The sequence below is a fragment of the Typha latifolia genome, chromosome 6, assembly GCF_019914945.1.
Source record: "Typha latifolia isolate L0001 chromosome 6, TyphaL0001v2, whole genome shotgun sequence".
NCBI classification, from domain to species: domain Eukaryota; kingdom Viridiplantae; phylum Streptophyta; class Magnoliopsida; order Poales; family Typhaceae; genus Typha; species Typha latifolia.
In genome coordinates, this window is record NC_133091.1 from 10,939,313 (window position 1) to 10,955,186 (window position 15,874).

At 37.8% G+C, this 15,874-nt stretch overlaps 2 protein-coding genes and 1 pseudogene across 3 annotated transcripts; all 3 read left to right on the forward strand.

Moving 5' to 3' along the window:
• The first annotated feature begins 306 nt into the window (after positions 1-306).
• Positions 307-7,793, forward strand: LOC140790687 (uncharacterized). 2 transcript variants are annotated; one of them, XM_073140882.1, is made up of 11 exons: positions 308-580; positions 1,324-1,366; positions 1,561-1,614; positions 3,453-3,516; positions 4,482-4,538; positions 5,503-5,609; positions 5,700-5,738; positions 6,512-6,600; positions 6,782-6,860; positions 7,129-7,176; positions 7,348-7,793. In XM_073140882.1, the coding sequence occupies exons 1-11, from the start codon at positions 393-395 to the stop codon at positions 7,426-7,428; spliced, it is 849 nt and encodes a 282-aa protein (XP_072996983.1). In that variant the 5' UTR covers positions 308-392; the 3' UTR covers positions 7,429-7,793. The 2 variants fall into 2 exon arrangements, with proteins under 2 accessions (XP_072996984.1, XP_072996983.1); XM_073140883.1 differs by lacking the exon at positions 1,561-1,614 and having other exon boundaries at positions 307-580.
• A 1,835-nt stretch (positions 7,794-9,628) lies between these two features.
• On the forward strand, positions 9,629-13,817 carry LOC140791233 (uncharacterized). The gene is made up of 2 exons (XM_073141672.1): positions 9,629-10,634; positions 13,352-13,817. The coding sequence occupies exons 1-2, from the start codon at positions 9,867-9,869 to the stop codon at positions 13,556-13,558; spliced, it is 975 nt and encodes a 324-aa protein (XP_072997773.1). The 5' UTR covers positions 9,629-9,866; the 3' UTR covers positions 13,559-13,817.
• A 576-nt stretch (positions 13,818-14,393) lies between these two features.
• Positions 14,394-15,608, forward strand: LOC140790444 (probable sugar phosphate/phosphate translocator At1g12500; annotated as a pseudogene).
• The last annotated feature ends 266 nt before the right edge of the window (positions 15,609-15,874 follow it).

Below are 15,874 nucleotides of genomic sequence, written 5' to 3' on the forward strand. Positions count from 1 at the left end.
AAATTGTTTAGTATTAAATGATATCTTCTATAATTAAGGTATAATTATATGTAAGAGAGAAATCTTAATAGAAGAAAAGAATCGTATAACCTAAAAATTAGGCACAAATAATTTAACTTTTTTTTGTGTGACTAATATGCTGTTTTTGTGATTTTGGAATGGGTACAGAAAAATATGGGATATAAAAATTGGCTATTATAACCAATTTAAAATTATAAATTTTAGAGTGGGCCATATGCTTTTCTAACCCCAATAGCATCCAACGGTTAAAAAAATCTGATTGGTGTGAACACGACTCCACCCCACCTCTCCCGTCCTTCTTCGCTTACCCTTCTCACCGAGCTTCTCTGGGATGCTTCTTGCGAGACCTCCGCAACCTCTCCTTCCCCGGAATGGCGACGCGAGATCTCGTCGTCTCGTGGGCCCTCGTTGCCGTTTCACTTCTTGGGTTCGCACCCCTTCTATCATCCAGCGGTGGAGGTGCGTGCGAGCTCGGCGTCGTCCACCGCAACACTCTTTATTACTACAGCTTGGCGTCTCCCACCCCGAAGCACCCTCATGGTGTTCTTAGCGAAGATGGGTACTTCACCTTCTCCCTAAAGATTCGATTTTGTCATCTGGGCATTTGATATTTCTTAGTTTATTTGTTTGCTTTGGGATCGGGAGGCTCTTTTCAGCTTATATGGTAATCTTTTGGGTCTGTCGTGAAATTTCTGGTGACTCTATCCACTTGATTCCTTTTTTTTTTTGGTATAGTATTGAATGAAGTAAAGCTGTATTTGTTTGTCTCGAGGTGGACCCAAGGTGCTAGTGATTGGATTTCGACTTATTTGCGAGTAATATATGTAGGTGCCCATCTTGTATTGACTTATTCTTTGTGGAGTAGGTGTGTCTCCATCATAGGCACAAAATGTCCAATAATCATTCTCATTTCGAAGGCTTTTAAGTTACAGGAGAGTGGTGGATGTATTGTTACCTAATACTTTGACATACAGGCTTAGTCAATTACCTTTATGAATTGAATGAGAGCACTACAAGGTGATGTGTACTTAGAAAGGCATAAGGAAATGCCTTCCTTCCGCAATTATCAAGGGATGCACCGTACAATTCTGTCTTATCTGTTGAGCCGATGTGATTACTTTATCATTTTCTCAGATATTGTCAGAATTTAAGTTAAACCATTGAGCAAATTCTACCTTGTAAGATTCAATATTGGTACTTGAAGAGTGGTTTATCTCCAAATCTGTTGAATATGCAGAGAGTGCATTTTATTCCATGAACAATATTGTATGTGTCAATGACATGGAAAATTGTGTTTTGCAGGTTTTACAAGGTATCAGTAAATGATACATTGCTGTGGTTTCAGGTTGGCTTTGTCAGGTTACCTTTTCTTTGTGAAACCATAAAATGGAGATTTTTAGAAGAGAGTATTCTATGTGATAAGTAAATCCATGTTAAATGATATATAGTTTCCTCAATTTGAACTATTTAGATTTATGTTACACATGTCACTGATATTCAGCTTGTCATTTTGTTTCCTCTTTTGTGTTTTGCGAACAGTTATGCGATCAAATGATATTTAACCATGACCCACCGTTGTGCTTTGATTGCCAGGTATCTGCTTTTGGGGGATATTATATCCTAATGTTTTATAACTATTTTCTTAACTTAGTACTTGCAATGAACTAATGCATCAATTTAGCTGGCTATATTAGAACTTTCAGTTGGTAATCTATGAATAAGATTTTTCTCTTTTTTCCTTCTCTTCTTTTAGGTGATTCGTTAGCTGTCTGCAATGGTCTAAGCTGGTTTATTAGATATATTTTTCACTATGGAGTGCTGACATTCTAGTGAGTTTGCCAACAGAGGCTTATAATTATTATTGGGATTTTTATGATTCTTAATGCAAAAGATAATTTGTACTCAACTTTGAAAAGATAAGGTTTTTAAAAAGCTGGGAGTGAAATTACACCACCAAGTCATCAACTAGAACCGAGAGAGACATAACCAAGGTTCCAAAAATTGGTATCGGGATCGGGATCGGCCGTCCAGAAAAACGATACGTATCGGCCGCCCGTATCGGATCGGACTATTTTAATTAAATAAAATTCTAAATATTATTAAAAATGTTGAGAAATTTTTAAAAATTTAGAAAAAATTATAAGAAATAATTACTCACATATAAAGCCTAAAAAATAAAAATCTCTCTTCCTCCCTCTCTTCTTTCCTATCCCTCTAACTGTTAATCTGAAATATCCATTCTCTTCCATACTTTTTTTTCCTATCTTTCTCTCTCTCTTTCTCACCCTCTTTTTTTTTATCTTTTTCTCTCCTTCACTCTCTCTTCCTTTTTCTCTCTCTCTCTCACTCTTTTTTTTTAATCTCTCTCTCTCTCTCTGTGTGACAGCTGCTGCAGCTAGCTGCTGCTGCAGACCGAAACCAGCCAATCCCGGCTGGTTTCGACCTGGCCCGATCCCGATCCGTTTCGGCCGATCCCACTCGGGATCGGCCGAAACTAGAATCCTTGGGCATAACAACAGCATCTCAAGTGTAAGTGCAGCAAGAAGCTTGTAAATCATGCATCCATTCTGAAGTATTATTTCCTTCAGTTGAGGCATGCATCCGAGTTTTTTACAATTTTCAACATTGAGTAGACTAGACATGGATAAAATGATCCTGTTTGATGCTATGTCATCTTCTACGGTGAAAAAATGTAAATTTCTGATTATTAGAGCTGATCACAGAATTCCTGCAACTACTTTTGATATAATGGTATCACATTCAGTTCTCTCTCTCTCTCTCTTAGTTTACTCTTGCGTTTTGTGTGCAACACATGGATACAAAGGGATTACTTCTATGTTTCTATAACTGTAGATCCTCCTAAGTTCAATAATTGAGTGAATTGAACTGGGCAGTAAGGACATGCTCTGAAATAACTTTGACTGCCGTGTGTTATTGGAAGAAAAAAAGAAGAAAGTTTACAAGCAATCACTGGTTGGACCAATTCTATAAGTAGACTACAAATTTTCTTATATACCCTTGAGGCCTTGAGTGCATCAACATTTATATGTCTTTTCATGTTAGTCGATAAGTAGGTAGCGAGGATATAGAAAAAGAGCTTTCTGTCATTAGTTCCTAATATTTTGTTGGTAGTATACTATTATTGATATAGTAGTAACTAGTAAGTAGTTCATGTTTGTTTTTCTGCTCAAGTAACAATTCAAAAACAAATCATGAAATTCTCAATACTGAAAATGAAAAAAGATTGTACTGATAAAAGATTGTACTGATAAATGATAATGATCTAAGACACTTGTTGCTAGATTTGCGTACATCATTCATATCTATTTGATGCTTTTCTTAAAAGCGTCAATCACATTCTATATTGTATGCATCTTACAGCTCTTTCTTACTAGATAATTTGCTTGTTTATTTTTTTTTTACTGTAAAAGGACTGTGGAGGTCCATCACGCTGTGGCATGCAATGCAGCGCACTTGTGTCAAACAACGAAGGAGGTAGGTCATTTATTTTCGTTACACTATAGTTGCTATAACCTATATGTTTCTATTTTGTCTTTAAACATTTACAATGAGAGTCTGTAGGCTTGCACACAGACAAAAAAGAACATATTATATATGGATGAGTCTATGGAGAGATTGTTGTTCTATTTTTCCTTGTTGGTTATTTTTATTTGCTTTTCTTTGTTAATCAGAATTTTCGCTCTTAAAGGAAAGAAATGCAGCTGGCCTGTCGTTTTGAGATCATGTCTGTGCATATACTAAGACAATTTGTCTTTCTTTGGAATTTGTTCTCTTTGCCTAACTTCTCAAATTACATGTGAATTCTCTCAGAAGCAACAGTCCACTGAAAATTTAGTTTTGTTTCTGGTCGGGACTTGGGATTGATTGACTGCTATAATTTCCCAACTGAATGATGAATTCCTCCTATGTTTCTGTATCTTCTACATGTTAATATAAATTTGTTTAATTTTTCTTTATAGTTAATCTTTAGATTTCCTCCAGCTTTTTATTGCTCTCCTCTACTCTATATGGAATTTCATTTTATTGTGTGTCACCCATCATCTCTTCCCTGAGGAATCATGATAAACCATGTTAGTGTGCTGGTTTATTTACTTTTCAGTGTAGTCTTATATTTTCTCACTCTATATAAGGGAACCTGTGACTGGGCTTGTCTGTATAGTTGTGCGTCACCATCATTTATTGTGTGTCACCCATCATCTCTTCCCCGAGCAATCATGATAAACCATGTTAGTGTGCTGGTTTATATGTGGTCTTATATTTTCTCACTCTATATAAGGGAACCCGTGACTGTGCTTGTCTGTATAGTTGCTCTCTGTATAGACAATAGTTGATTTTCCTAAGTTCTGTTAATCTCCGATGTTGTTATAATAGTATTCACGGTATATACACCGTCTTATGTCTGCTTCAACTTTACTAAATGGTATTGATGTAATATGCAGGGTATGATGTTTGTACAAGTATTGGGAGGGCCTCAAATCTTCATATTTCGCTCATTGGTAATAATAGACTTTTTTTTTAGTTTCAATGATCATTTAAATGCCCATCCTATCACGTTAATATTCTATGAGTTGAAATCTACTTGTGCTGCTGCTTTTGTTGTATACTTAATAGGTTTTATTATGCAAGTCCTGGAAAGTGGTCTGATGTATAGTTTTGCAGTGCTACTTCCAACGACTATTCTTCATCTATTATCTTCTTTTAGTACTTATCTTCAATTAAGTATCTCCCCCCGCTTCGCTCTCCCCCTCGTGGGGAATTGAGTAGTTTTTACAGTAGAGTCGAGGAGATGACGAAGAGCTGAAGAAGAGAATCGGGCCGAGGGCTGCCCCCTCTTCCCCTCGCTCTCCTTTCCTTAATATGAACCTTGAGTCCCTCTAGACCTAGCTGCTGTTGAAGTTCCATCTATCAATGGATAAGATTTCTGTCTTAATGTATATGTTGGCAGGCAAAGAAAAATATTTTACCGAGACATTATTGGGTTCTTATTAAGGTAAGTACTGTTTCCATAGAATTTGATTAGCAAATCAAGTCTTTTGAGTTCATGCACAACAAAGATGGATTAAATTAGCCAAGTCCGAGTTTTTTTTAAAAAGGCTTAGTTATTGTACTTATAGCCCACCCATATATTATGAAGTTGTTTGGTGTGAATGCTTGAAAGAGGCATATCTTGCACATTTAAAGCACCTGAGACGTGAGAACCATATATTACATCTAAAGCATTTGAAAAAGAAAACAAATAATTCTCTGTATTTGAAGTTATGTAAGTTCCAAAACATCATCTCAATCTTTGTTTTTCACTCAATTAAGTTGGTATGATAAGTTTAGTTATCTTGCCTCTCAAATCAACTCCAGTTTAGAAATCATCTTTCTAGTGCATACTAAGTGTGTTGCTTTTATCTTAGGACTTCATCTGTTCCTTTATGTCTGAAAGTATTTGCTTTATTGAATTAAATTTAACAGATAAGAACAATCCTCAAAAAGGTGTTATTGTCAAGATGGTATCTACAGGCCCCAGGAATAATTGCTCACTCGCTGTTTCTGTCTTCTGTGACTCAACCATGGTCCAAGTAAGTATATTTGCTCTTATCAGGCTGCACATTCGTTTATCGAGCTCTCACATTGTCTATCTTGTATCTTCCAAATTTATATCCTTGCAGGTTTCAGGTTCATTTAACCTGTCAGGATCATGTGATTATGTGAGTATGCAATAAACTTCTTTCTAGCTTGAGCTAAATTTAATGCACATACAATTGTTACTATCCTTGTACTTCATGTCTGAAATGGTGCATGATAAATTGGATTGCATGGTTATTGGAAAAAAAATTCACGTGATTGGTGATTAGAACTGATATATGTCTGTCCTGATGGAAAGACAACTTAGTGAATGCCTTGGTTTATTTGAAATTCTCTGGGCACATTAGGTCCATCCTAATGTAAGATAACAAATTAAACAGAAAGGTTGATCAACTGTCTAAAATCTCCTAGTCACAGTTCTACATAAGGGTCAGTCAGGGCCAAAAAGAATGTTGAGTTAACCAGTGTTCACTCAGCTTTTGTTAGATCAATTTTACATTTTCTCTCATTCAATTTGAAAGTGTAACATAATACTGTCTGTTACTTAGTAACATGTATCGCTGATATTGGTGGAGTATTTTGCCTGGGCTAGACCTGTACTGTGCAATAGTGTTTTCAAGATGAACCCAACTTGTTGGGGCTTTGGTCTTTTTCTTATTGCTGGTTTTTAGTTAGCTTTTCTTTGTTGGCAAGTACATGTTAATCTAAAATATGTTTTTTTTTTCTTCCAGAGTTCTGCTATATTTTTAGAATTCTTGGCCTTAATTATTCTCATATACCTTAATATATTATTGATATAAATCCATATGGAAATTTTATGGTCAAGTTCCTGTTGAATACTCCTTATTCATCGCATCTTAGTTGGCCCAAATATTAATTGCTATTCTCTCTGCAGGCGACGGTACTTCGGCATCCATCTGGTTGCCCAAAGGCTACATCTGTCAGTGGAAAAGGATGGGGTTGGTTTGGGACTCTGGTCATGATGTACGGACTTTTATGTGTTGTCATCATATGCTAATTGTGAAGTTCATTATAATATTATATTATGGGCAGTAGTTTTAGTTGCATTTTTTTCTTTTAGCCAATGATTACATAGATTATCAGTTTATCACCTTTTCAGGTAATTGCTTTGCACTTAATTGGTTGATTTTCATTCTTTGTGCAGAATTTTATGCCTTTTTGGAGCATATATGTTGGTTGGCACGATTTACAGATTCTTTTTCCTTGGAATTCATGGTATAGAGGTATAGACTCTTCTGTTTCTTAGATGTCTCTATTAGTTGGTTTCTTCTACTTCACTTCATTTATCTCGTATGTAATCAGTAATCTTATGTTAGAGTTAGATCATGTGGTCCATGTGTAAAATCTGTTGTCATTTACTTTTTCACTTGTCTGTTATGTTGTCTACTTGTCTGATATGTATCTTTAGGTGCATGGTGCTCAATGCATTGTAAATCTATTATTATCAAAGTAACTCGTGATAGATTTCACTGACTTGTCTCAAAATTTCAGGCTATTCCAAACTTGGAATTTTGGATCAGTTTACCACAAAAAGCAAGGGTAAGCTTTAATATCATATAAGCTGTCTTCCCATGAATAAAATGTAACCGGGCCTAGAGCAGATATGTTCGACTGAAAAGTTGTATTAGTTGTCAGTTTGCCACTTGTCTTCAAGTCTTGCAATTTCTATATGGAGAGATGGAGAACCTTATGATTTTTTTTGTCCTCCAGATTATACTTGGTTCTTTAGCTAGAAGGTTGAGAGCACGCACCGGAAGCAGTCGAGCCTCATATTCTCCTATGAATTATTGAGATGCACATTACGCCACCTTTTGTAGGAGTTGTCTTGGTAGTTATTCTCACAACTGGAAAATTTGTTTGGTTGAAAGGAAGCACATGATTTGGGTTTTACTAGCGTGGGTTTGCTAGCTCTTGCAAGGAATCATAGGTGACTCATGTTTCTATTCTCCAGTCTCCAGTCTTTATTTTCTGATGCAAGGTTTCATTAGTCTGTCAGAGTTATAGGTGATTCTGTTTATATTATTAGCTGGATATCATTTTTTTCATTTTTGCCTTGCTACTTGTCACTGATTCCCATTTTAGCAGATTAACATTTACTATTTTTTTCTCCACATGAAATGATTCAGTTTGATAAATGGGTCTTTTCCTTTCCCTCACTCCCTGATTTGTTTCATTATTTAAGGATACTTGTCGGCGATTGCAAGTTCTCTTTGATTGCTGAACATTAGGATTATAAGGATAACTGCAATACTTTGTTACATCCCGATTAAGTTAACAAATTTGTTACCTAAGACCTCCATTTTTGTGATGTCCTTTTATTATGACATGAGAATGCAACTGCTCGAACCGTTCATTGTCAAAAAGAAAAGCATGCAGAAGAAGACATTCATAGTGGAGATAATGTCGACATTTATGAGCAGAAGATAGGAATCCTGAGAAGCTGCTCCTACTGAGAGATCACAATCCAATGCCAGTGTCCTGATCATAGAAGAAGTGAGAAACGGAGATCGTGTGGAAGGCACAGGTAGTTAGGCTTATGGCCACAACTTTCAGCCAGATTTTATCCTGCAACCTCTATATTTCAATGCATATAATCTGAGGAATAGAACAAGATAGTGAGATAGGCAATGGAGACTGTAAAGTGTTGCCATATTGTGAGGCCAAGCTGCTATGTGTTGTTTCTAGCAATAAGTTTTTGAGTAGTTTTCTTGATTGAGATTGATCTTTGCATCATGCATCATCTTTAGTTGCATTTGTCCATTTCAGAATATATGCCCTGGATTGGTTCTTCCACTAAAATTTAGGAGAAAATGTATCCTATGCATGACGACGGTGATGGCGATGGCGAAATTGTGTTTTATTTAGAGGAGGGATTTTTATATAATTGCCACCGAAATTTTTTCAAATATTATGATTGCCATTATATTCTTTAAAATATTATAATTGCCACAGAAATTACTATGCTTTTTCAAAAATACTATTCTGATTGTTAAATCTAATTAATCAAGATGGAAACACAACTTATTTTATGTGAGACAAAAATTATTGATAAATATGTTATACTAAACTTTTAAAAATAGCAGGAGGGGATTATGATTTGTTAGGAATATTTGGTTAAAAATTAATCATAATGATAATTTTAAATAATATTAAATAATGTAGCAGTAATTATAATATTTTGAAAGTTTTAAGTGGCACTTATGTAAAATTCCTTTAAAGAGTTATGTTTCATTAGCATAGATGCTATAGCCTTGCATGAGTCATAGATAGATTTTTATTTATTTACTTTAGAGAAGTGACAGAGGCCAGCTATAGTATTAAATATAATTACATGACAAGCTTAATTCCCATGGATGATATTTTATAGAGGCATATATTCCCATCTCTCTCTCTCCAAAATATAATGGTGTTATCATGGAGAATATGACCACTTATTAGGTAAAATGACCTCTTTATTATATGGCATATAGGAATAAAAAAAATTGAAGAAAATACACGGCTTCTTCCTAGAAATAAGACATTAATTAATAAAAAAATTAGAAATAAAACTATATAATCTTCAAATGGTTTTAGGTCAAACTTCATTTATTAATATTATTTTGTAGCCAATCAACTTGGTTTTCTTACACTAAAATATCTTCTTCATAGTTAAATGCCATCTGTAACAAACCCAAGTCTTTTCCCCAATTTACTTGGAAAGTAGCGTTAGAAAATTAGAATTCGTATCCAAGTCTCATTCTTCCGGAAGTTTTTATTTATTTTACACCCTGTATTTTAACCAAAATACGGAGGTGACCCAGAAATCGATATTGTTTAGTGATCAAGCAAATAAGATATGAGATAAATAAATCGTATGGTTGGTGTTTGGTTTATGAATATTAAAAGTATTAGGTGTGAATCATAAAATATAGGTGTGTTATTAACTACAAAAAATGTGGTCCAAATTGGCGATATTGCCCCTCCTCAGTCCTTCCCGATCCTACTCTCCTCCAACTATTTGTATTATTTTCCAACTTTGACTCTGGATCCGGTCTCTATAACCGAAACAAGGAAGCTCTTCTCCGATGTGACTTTTCCAATTAACCCCCTTCTTTGATTCATTTTTATGGCGGCAACCCTTCTCCCTCCTCCTTTTATCTCCTCCTGCTCCTCCTCCTCCTCCTCCTCAAGTCCTAACCCTAACCAGAACTGGAATCCTAGCTTTCTCGTGCTCCTCCTTTTCTTCCTCCATGGCGGACGCGACTACCAAATTCCATCCGCCGGATATCCTCCCTCCGACAGCCGCCGCGGGCGAGATTAGCGTCGCCGCCGTTCCCTACGACGGACTGCTCTTCTGGCAGTACATGATCGCCGGCTCCGTCGCCGGCGTCGTCGAGCACACCGCCATGTTCCCTGTCGACACTCTAAAAACCCGTATGCAGGCCAGATCCCCGCCTTGCCACCCGCCTCTCGGCCTTCGCCACGCTCTCCGTTCCGTCCTCGTCGCGGAGGGTCCCCTTGGCCTCTACCGCGGCATCGGTGCCATGGGCCTCGGCGCCGGCCCCGCCCACGCCGTCTACTTCTCCGTGTACGAATTCTCGAAAGATTACCTCTCCCGGGATAACCCTAACAACCCGGCCGCCCACGCCGCCTCTGGGGTGCTTGCCACGGTGGCCAGCGACGCCGTGTTCACGCCGATGGATACGGTGAAGCAGAGGCTACAGCTTAAGAGTAGTCCTTACAAGGGTGTGATGGATTGTATAGGGAGGGTGCTTAGGGAGGAGGGATTTAGGGCGTTTTATGCATCGTATAGGACCACGGTATTGATGAATGCTCCGTTCACGGCTGTACACTTTGCGACGTATGAGGCGGTCAAGAGGGGCCTGATTGAGGTGTCCCCGGATAGTGCGGATGATGAGAGGTTGGCGGTGCATGCAACGGCGGGGGCTGCTGCAGGTGCACTGGCAGCTGCGGTGACCACGCCTCTTGATGTTGTTAAGACTCAGTTGCAGTGTCAGGTATAGATTTTGAGCAGTTCTGTTGATTTGCTTATCTAAAAATCTTCTTTTTGTGTGTGTGTGTGTGTGCTTACTGCTTCTCTTTATGATTTTAAGATTAATTTTAAAAATGATGTTTGAATTCTGTTGTTTTGTATGGTTCAATACATAAGGTGGTTTGACCTTTTAAGGTTCTAGGTTCTAGTTCTTTCTTGTCTCTAGGAAAGTTAAAAGGTTCCATGATAGAGATCCATTACATCATCTAAGTATCTAGCGCCATTGGCAGGACAAACTTTACAAGGCATGCAGTTCTTGGAAGGAATTTTAAATTTTGCAAGTTATGTGAAAATTCTATGCTCTGAATCAGATGGCCTTGACACAGTTTTATCACAGAACTTTGTTTGCTATGGTGTCTCTTTTGAACCCTTTTTCAAATCCTTACCCATCAGAAGTTTTAAACAACTCTACTGTACCTATAGAAGGCATAGTAACTTAGACAAGAAGACTTTCCTTCTGTTGATTATATGATGTAAATTTGATCTGAGTCACTAGAAGTTATTTACTTTAATCAAAGTTGATAAATTACCTGAACAGAAGATGTTTCTTTGCTTCAACAACAATTTTTATTTGGTACTTGTTGAATATTTTGATGCTGCTAGTCTTTTTGTCTCAAAAATTTTGAGCACTAACAAGAAAATTTTACAGAGACCTGTTTTCTTTTTAAAGTAGAAATAATATCCAAGAACTATCTTTAGTACATCACAAGTATGGCATGAACAGCTATGTGTCCAAACTATCTGTTGCAAGTCGGGCTTAGATGTTATTGGAGGAAAAAATAGGAACAAAGAGGAGGATAAAGAGGATATGTGGCTATGTGCTATTAGTTAATGACTTGACAAAGCTGGAGGAAGCTCTTGTGCTAAACAGATTATGGAGCCACATGTACAGTCAAAAATTGTTTTTCTTTACAAAAATTGAGCAATAGGAACAAGGTTGAATGGCCAAGAAATAGGTACATACTATTAGTTGAAAGGTTTCCATGCTTCAAGTCCTTCCTTTTTTTACTTTATTTGATCAGGTAGTCATACGTAATTCCTCTTTGGATTTGCTTAAGAAATGATGAAGTCATCTTCTTAGGTATTTCATAGGCTGGCATCGACTGCCATGCCATTGGATCCAGCAAGCATTTATGATGATTCCATCGTTAGCTGTAAGGAATCTGAACCTCTGGCTACATTTATAACTTTATTTCCGTGTTAGAACCTAGCCTACTTTCAGAGAAAAATGAATATTAGTGAAGATGGGAATTTGCATGCTCCCTTATATGAGATAATGCAGCATGGAATAGAATAGCAATTTCATTTTCCAGCTTGTAACTTGTGAAATTTTTTCTTGTAGAAAAATGGGAGTAAAAAATTCAATCTTCAGGTGGGGAACTTTTATTTCTTTAGATATTATTTATCCCACTAAAATTTCTAATCTTCTACAGGCCTGTTATTATTTTAATTGTTTCTGATTACTTTTAGCCATTACAAAGACTGCAACCTTGACCTTTGTCCTCTATTTTTTAGATCAACTCTTTACCCATCTCGATCAGCCTCCTAAACATACATCTCTTATCAACTCCTTTAAATCTTCTCATGAATCGGCTGCAATTGCTTATCACTCAGCATTTTACTTAAGGACAACAAATGAGGGTAATTTGCTTGTTAAGACTTAAGACAGTGTTTCATGGAAATAAGTTTCCTGAAGAATATTTAAGAGAAGGTTGAGATAAAGAAGTCTAATATTAATGAAATGAGCCAAGACAGAAGCAATGTAATGGGGCACGGGGATCTGTTTAGACATTGTGAAATTATGTCTCACATATATGCTTTATACTATTTCAAAAGAAAAGAAAAGAAAAAAACAGAGGAAAGGACACATGTTGATTAAGCATTAGTCTCAAACTTGAAGGTGAAGAGTGGCTGTATTTATTGTGACATCTTTTGGAGTTGGTATAATTCTTGTACCATATTTTAGCAAAATATATACACGATACTAGTGGGGCTTCCCTCTCGTATATATATATATATATATATATATGAGAAGCAGGCTACGCACCTGCATGTGGTTCTACAAGTGGTTGTGCTTCCTTGGCTGCACCACCTGGAAGGCTAGAACAAGCACTATAGGTCCCATAGAACCTGTTTGAGCTTCCATGTTAGTATTTTCAAACAAAAAAGCTTCTTACATGAATTAGTTGTAAGTAATCATATAGAGCTTGCTTGAACTGATTAACTGTATAACCGAAGAACTTGTACAGCCTAATCTATCCTATATTTGCAAGAAAGATTTTGGGATCAAGCAGAACTAGGTTCCTATAATATAAGAGCTCCAACTCATTTAGCTATACTGTGCTTCTCCTTTTTGCATGCAAAACAAGCATTCTAATATCATCAGTTGATTCCATGCATAATGTCAAGTTGTCAACACCAATCAGTATGGTGTACATCTGTATTGGATATGATGTAGTTCTATAACTCAATGTAGTTTGGTACTATAGCTCAAGTTGACACTGGACTTGGTAGTTTCTGCTCCTACTTATGTGGAATATTTGATAATAAATTTTCTGAACTTAATTGTAAATAATAAGTGTGAGTTGAACGTCTCTGATTATGGTGTTTCCTTAGTATTATGCTTCTACTCATATATTCGGTAGTAGTCCCTTATTGTAATGCTCTATATCTGCCGGGCAGGGTGTATGCGGTTGTGAGAGATTCTCCAGCAGTTCCACAGGAGAGGTTATACGAGCGATTATAAAGCGCGATGGATTTGCTGGCCTCATTAGGGGATGGAAGCCTAGGATGCTGTTCCATGCGCCAGCTGCTGCCATTTGCTGGTCCACATATGAAGCTTCAAAGTCTTTTTTCCATAGGCTCAATCAAAAGAAGACAATAATATGAGGTTCAGTGCAGAAGCTGTATTCTTTTTGTTGTTCTCTCCCTAAGTTATACTTCTTTCTGAATCTCATACAACCACCACGCTTCCTCGGCCAATTAAAAGAAGAAGCAGCCCTCGCTGCCCAAAATCTCTAATACACATGCTGTCCACATCTATTTAAGGAGATATTCTATATGTAATTGAAGTTTTTTTTTTCAGTTTCTTGTTGTTGGCCAGAAAATCAATTCTAATAATGATAAATAAGGTGTTAGCTGACTAAAACATCATTAGATGCAGTTATCTTTCTACTGATACTGAGTGTTGGATCATCCAGGGGAGAATGTCCTGAAAGTTAGATATTGGCACGAGTAATTTATTTTTTGGATAAAATTAATGTTGACGTTAGTTAACACGTGCTCTTTTATTTTATTTTTATTAGTTCCATTAATTGCATGTGAGAAACTGGTTGGGTCTGTTTTTCTTTCTGAGAGAAAACGAGGACTGTCCTCAATTAGAATATATTTGAAAGAAAAGATTAGAGGTTATATAGAGAAGCACAAGAAGAGAAATCTAAACTGGATTTAGCTGGAAGAAAGATTTCCAGCTGAGGCAGTTTTTTTGTTATCTAAGATTAGACAATCAGATGTTTTTGTTTCATATTTGAGATTTCTCTTATTTCTTTTCTTTCAAATTGGTCACTAGATAACTACAAATAGGAAGTCAAAAACTCTCCTTAGGTTAGCCTCGATAAGAATTCTCCTCCAACGGTCCCAGTAATCTTTGATTGAGGGAGGAGGAGAAATTTGAAGAGGAGAGAAGAAAGTGGAAACTGTAAGAGGAGGAGCAGATGGAGAAGAGATGAGGCACTGATTGATTCTTCATTATTATCACAAAAGCAGCGACGAATGTCAAGATTCATTCCCAGTCGACTAAGAGAATCCTTGGTATACAATTTATTGTTGGAAGCTAGCCAAAGGAAGGTCTTCACCTTCAAAGGGAACCAAATTGAATAAATAGATTTTTAGAGTTATAGATGCCATTAATAGAATCTCCGGTTCATAGAGCCAATTGAAGAGAATAGCATTGATTTTCATTTAGCAAGAGGTCACTCATCTCCATCATCTGAGTTGAGCAATAGAGCAAAGGGCGTCCTTTTGATAGTAGAAAGAAAGCAAGAGCGAAAGATAAACCTGATCAAACGGCTCAACTCGCTCGTGCCTAGCCCAATTTGGGCTGGGATAAGCCTGGCCCAGAGCCACTTTGGGCCCGACCTGAGCCCGAGCCCGAACTACCAATGGGTGGTATGAGCTAGCCCTTTGCCCACCCAGCTCGGCCCGAAAGCCTGTCCATCGACTCGACCTGTTAGCTCGCTCGACCATCTTCTCCCTCTTCGTAGTCTGCGGCAACACCTCCCTCCGCTACCTCCTCGTCTCCTTCAACTAGGCCATTGGCGCCGCAACCCCATTCTTTGCAGCAGCTTTTGCCTTTGCCATCACCTTTTGCTCGAAGCCCACCCCAGTCTACCTTGTACTCCTCCCCGTCATCCTCGACATCGTCGTTGCCTCCAACAGCGAGCCACTCTTCCACACCCTCGGCTTCCTTATCAGCCTCGCCTCCTCTGCCGATCGCGCGCTAAAGTCCATCGTCCAAGGCATACTCCTCTTTTCCCAGTCTGAGAAGCTCAACTCCATCAACATCCTCATGTACATGGCGCCCATTGGCACCCACATCCTCCTCATTGTCCCCCTCCTCTCCGAACCCGGCGTCGCCGCTGCCACCCTTGCCAAGATCCGAGAAGAGCTCAGTCTAGCCCTACTCCTCTTTAGGAATGCCATCGTCGCCTACCTCGTCAACCTCACCAACTTCTTGGTCACGAAACACACCAACGCCCTCACACTTCAAGTCCTCGGCAACGCCAAGGCCGCCATCGCAGCTGTCGTCTTCGTGCTTATCTTTCGCAATCCCGTCACAATGATGGGGATGGTCAGATTCGAGATCACCATCCTTGCGGTCGAGATCACCATCCTCGCGGTCGTGCTCTACAGCGAAGCCAAAGAAGAGGTGCAAGAATAATCCCTCTTCTCCTCTTTCTTAATCTAATTGAGGACTGTCCTCAATTAGAATATATTGGAAAGAAAAGATTAGAGGTTATATAGAGAAGCACAAGAAGAGAAATCTGAACTGGATTTAGCCGAGAAGAAAGATTTCTAGCGGAGGCAGTTTTTTTGTTATCTAAGATTAGACCATCAGATGTTTTTGTTTCATATTTGAGATTTCTCTTATTTCTTTTCTTCAAAATTGACCACCAGATAACTGCAAATAGGAAGTCAAAAACTCTC

Coding starts and splice junctions, on each gene's coding strand:
- LOC140790687 (XM_073140882.1), top strand. CDS start 393: ATGGCGACGCGAGATCTCGTCGTCTCGTGGGCCCTCGTTGCCGTTTCA. Junction 581..1,323: donor GGTGTTCTTAGCGAAGATGG/GTACTTCACCTT, acceptor TGTGTTTTGCAG/GTTTTACAAGGTATCAGTAA. Junction 4,539..5,502: donor TCTTCATATTTCGCTCATTG/GTAATAATAGAC, acceptor TAAATTTAACAG/ATAAGAACAATCCTCAAAAA.
- LOC140791233 (XM_073141672.1), top strand. CDS start 9,867: ATGGCGGACGCGACTACCAAATTCCATCCGCCGGATATCCTCCCTCCG. Junction 10,635..13,351: donor AGACTCAGTTGCAGTGTCAG/GTATAGATTTTG, acceptor TCTGCCGGGCAG/GGTGTATGCGGTTGTGAGAG.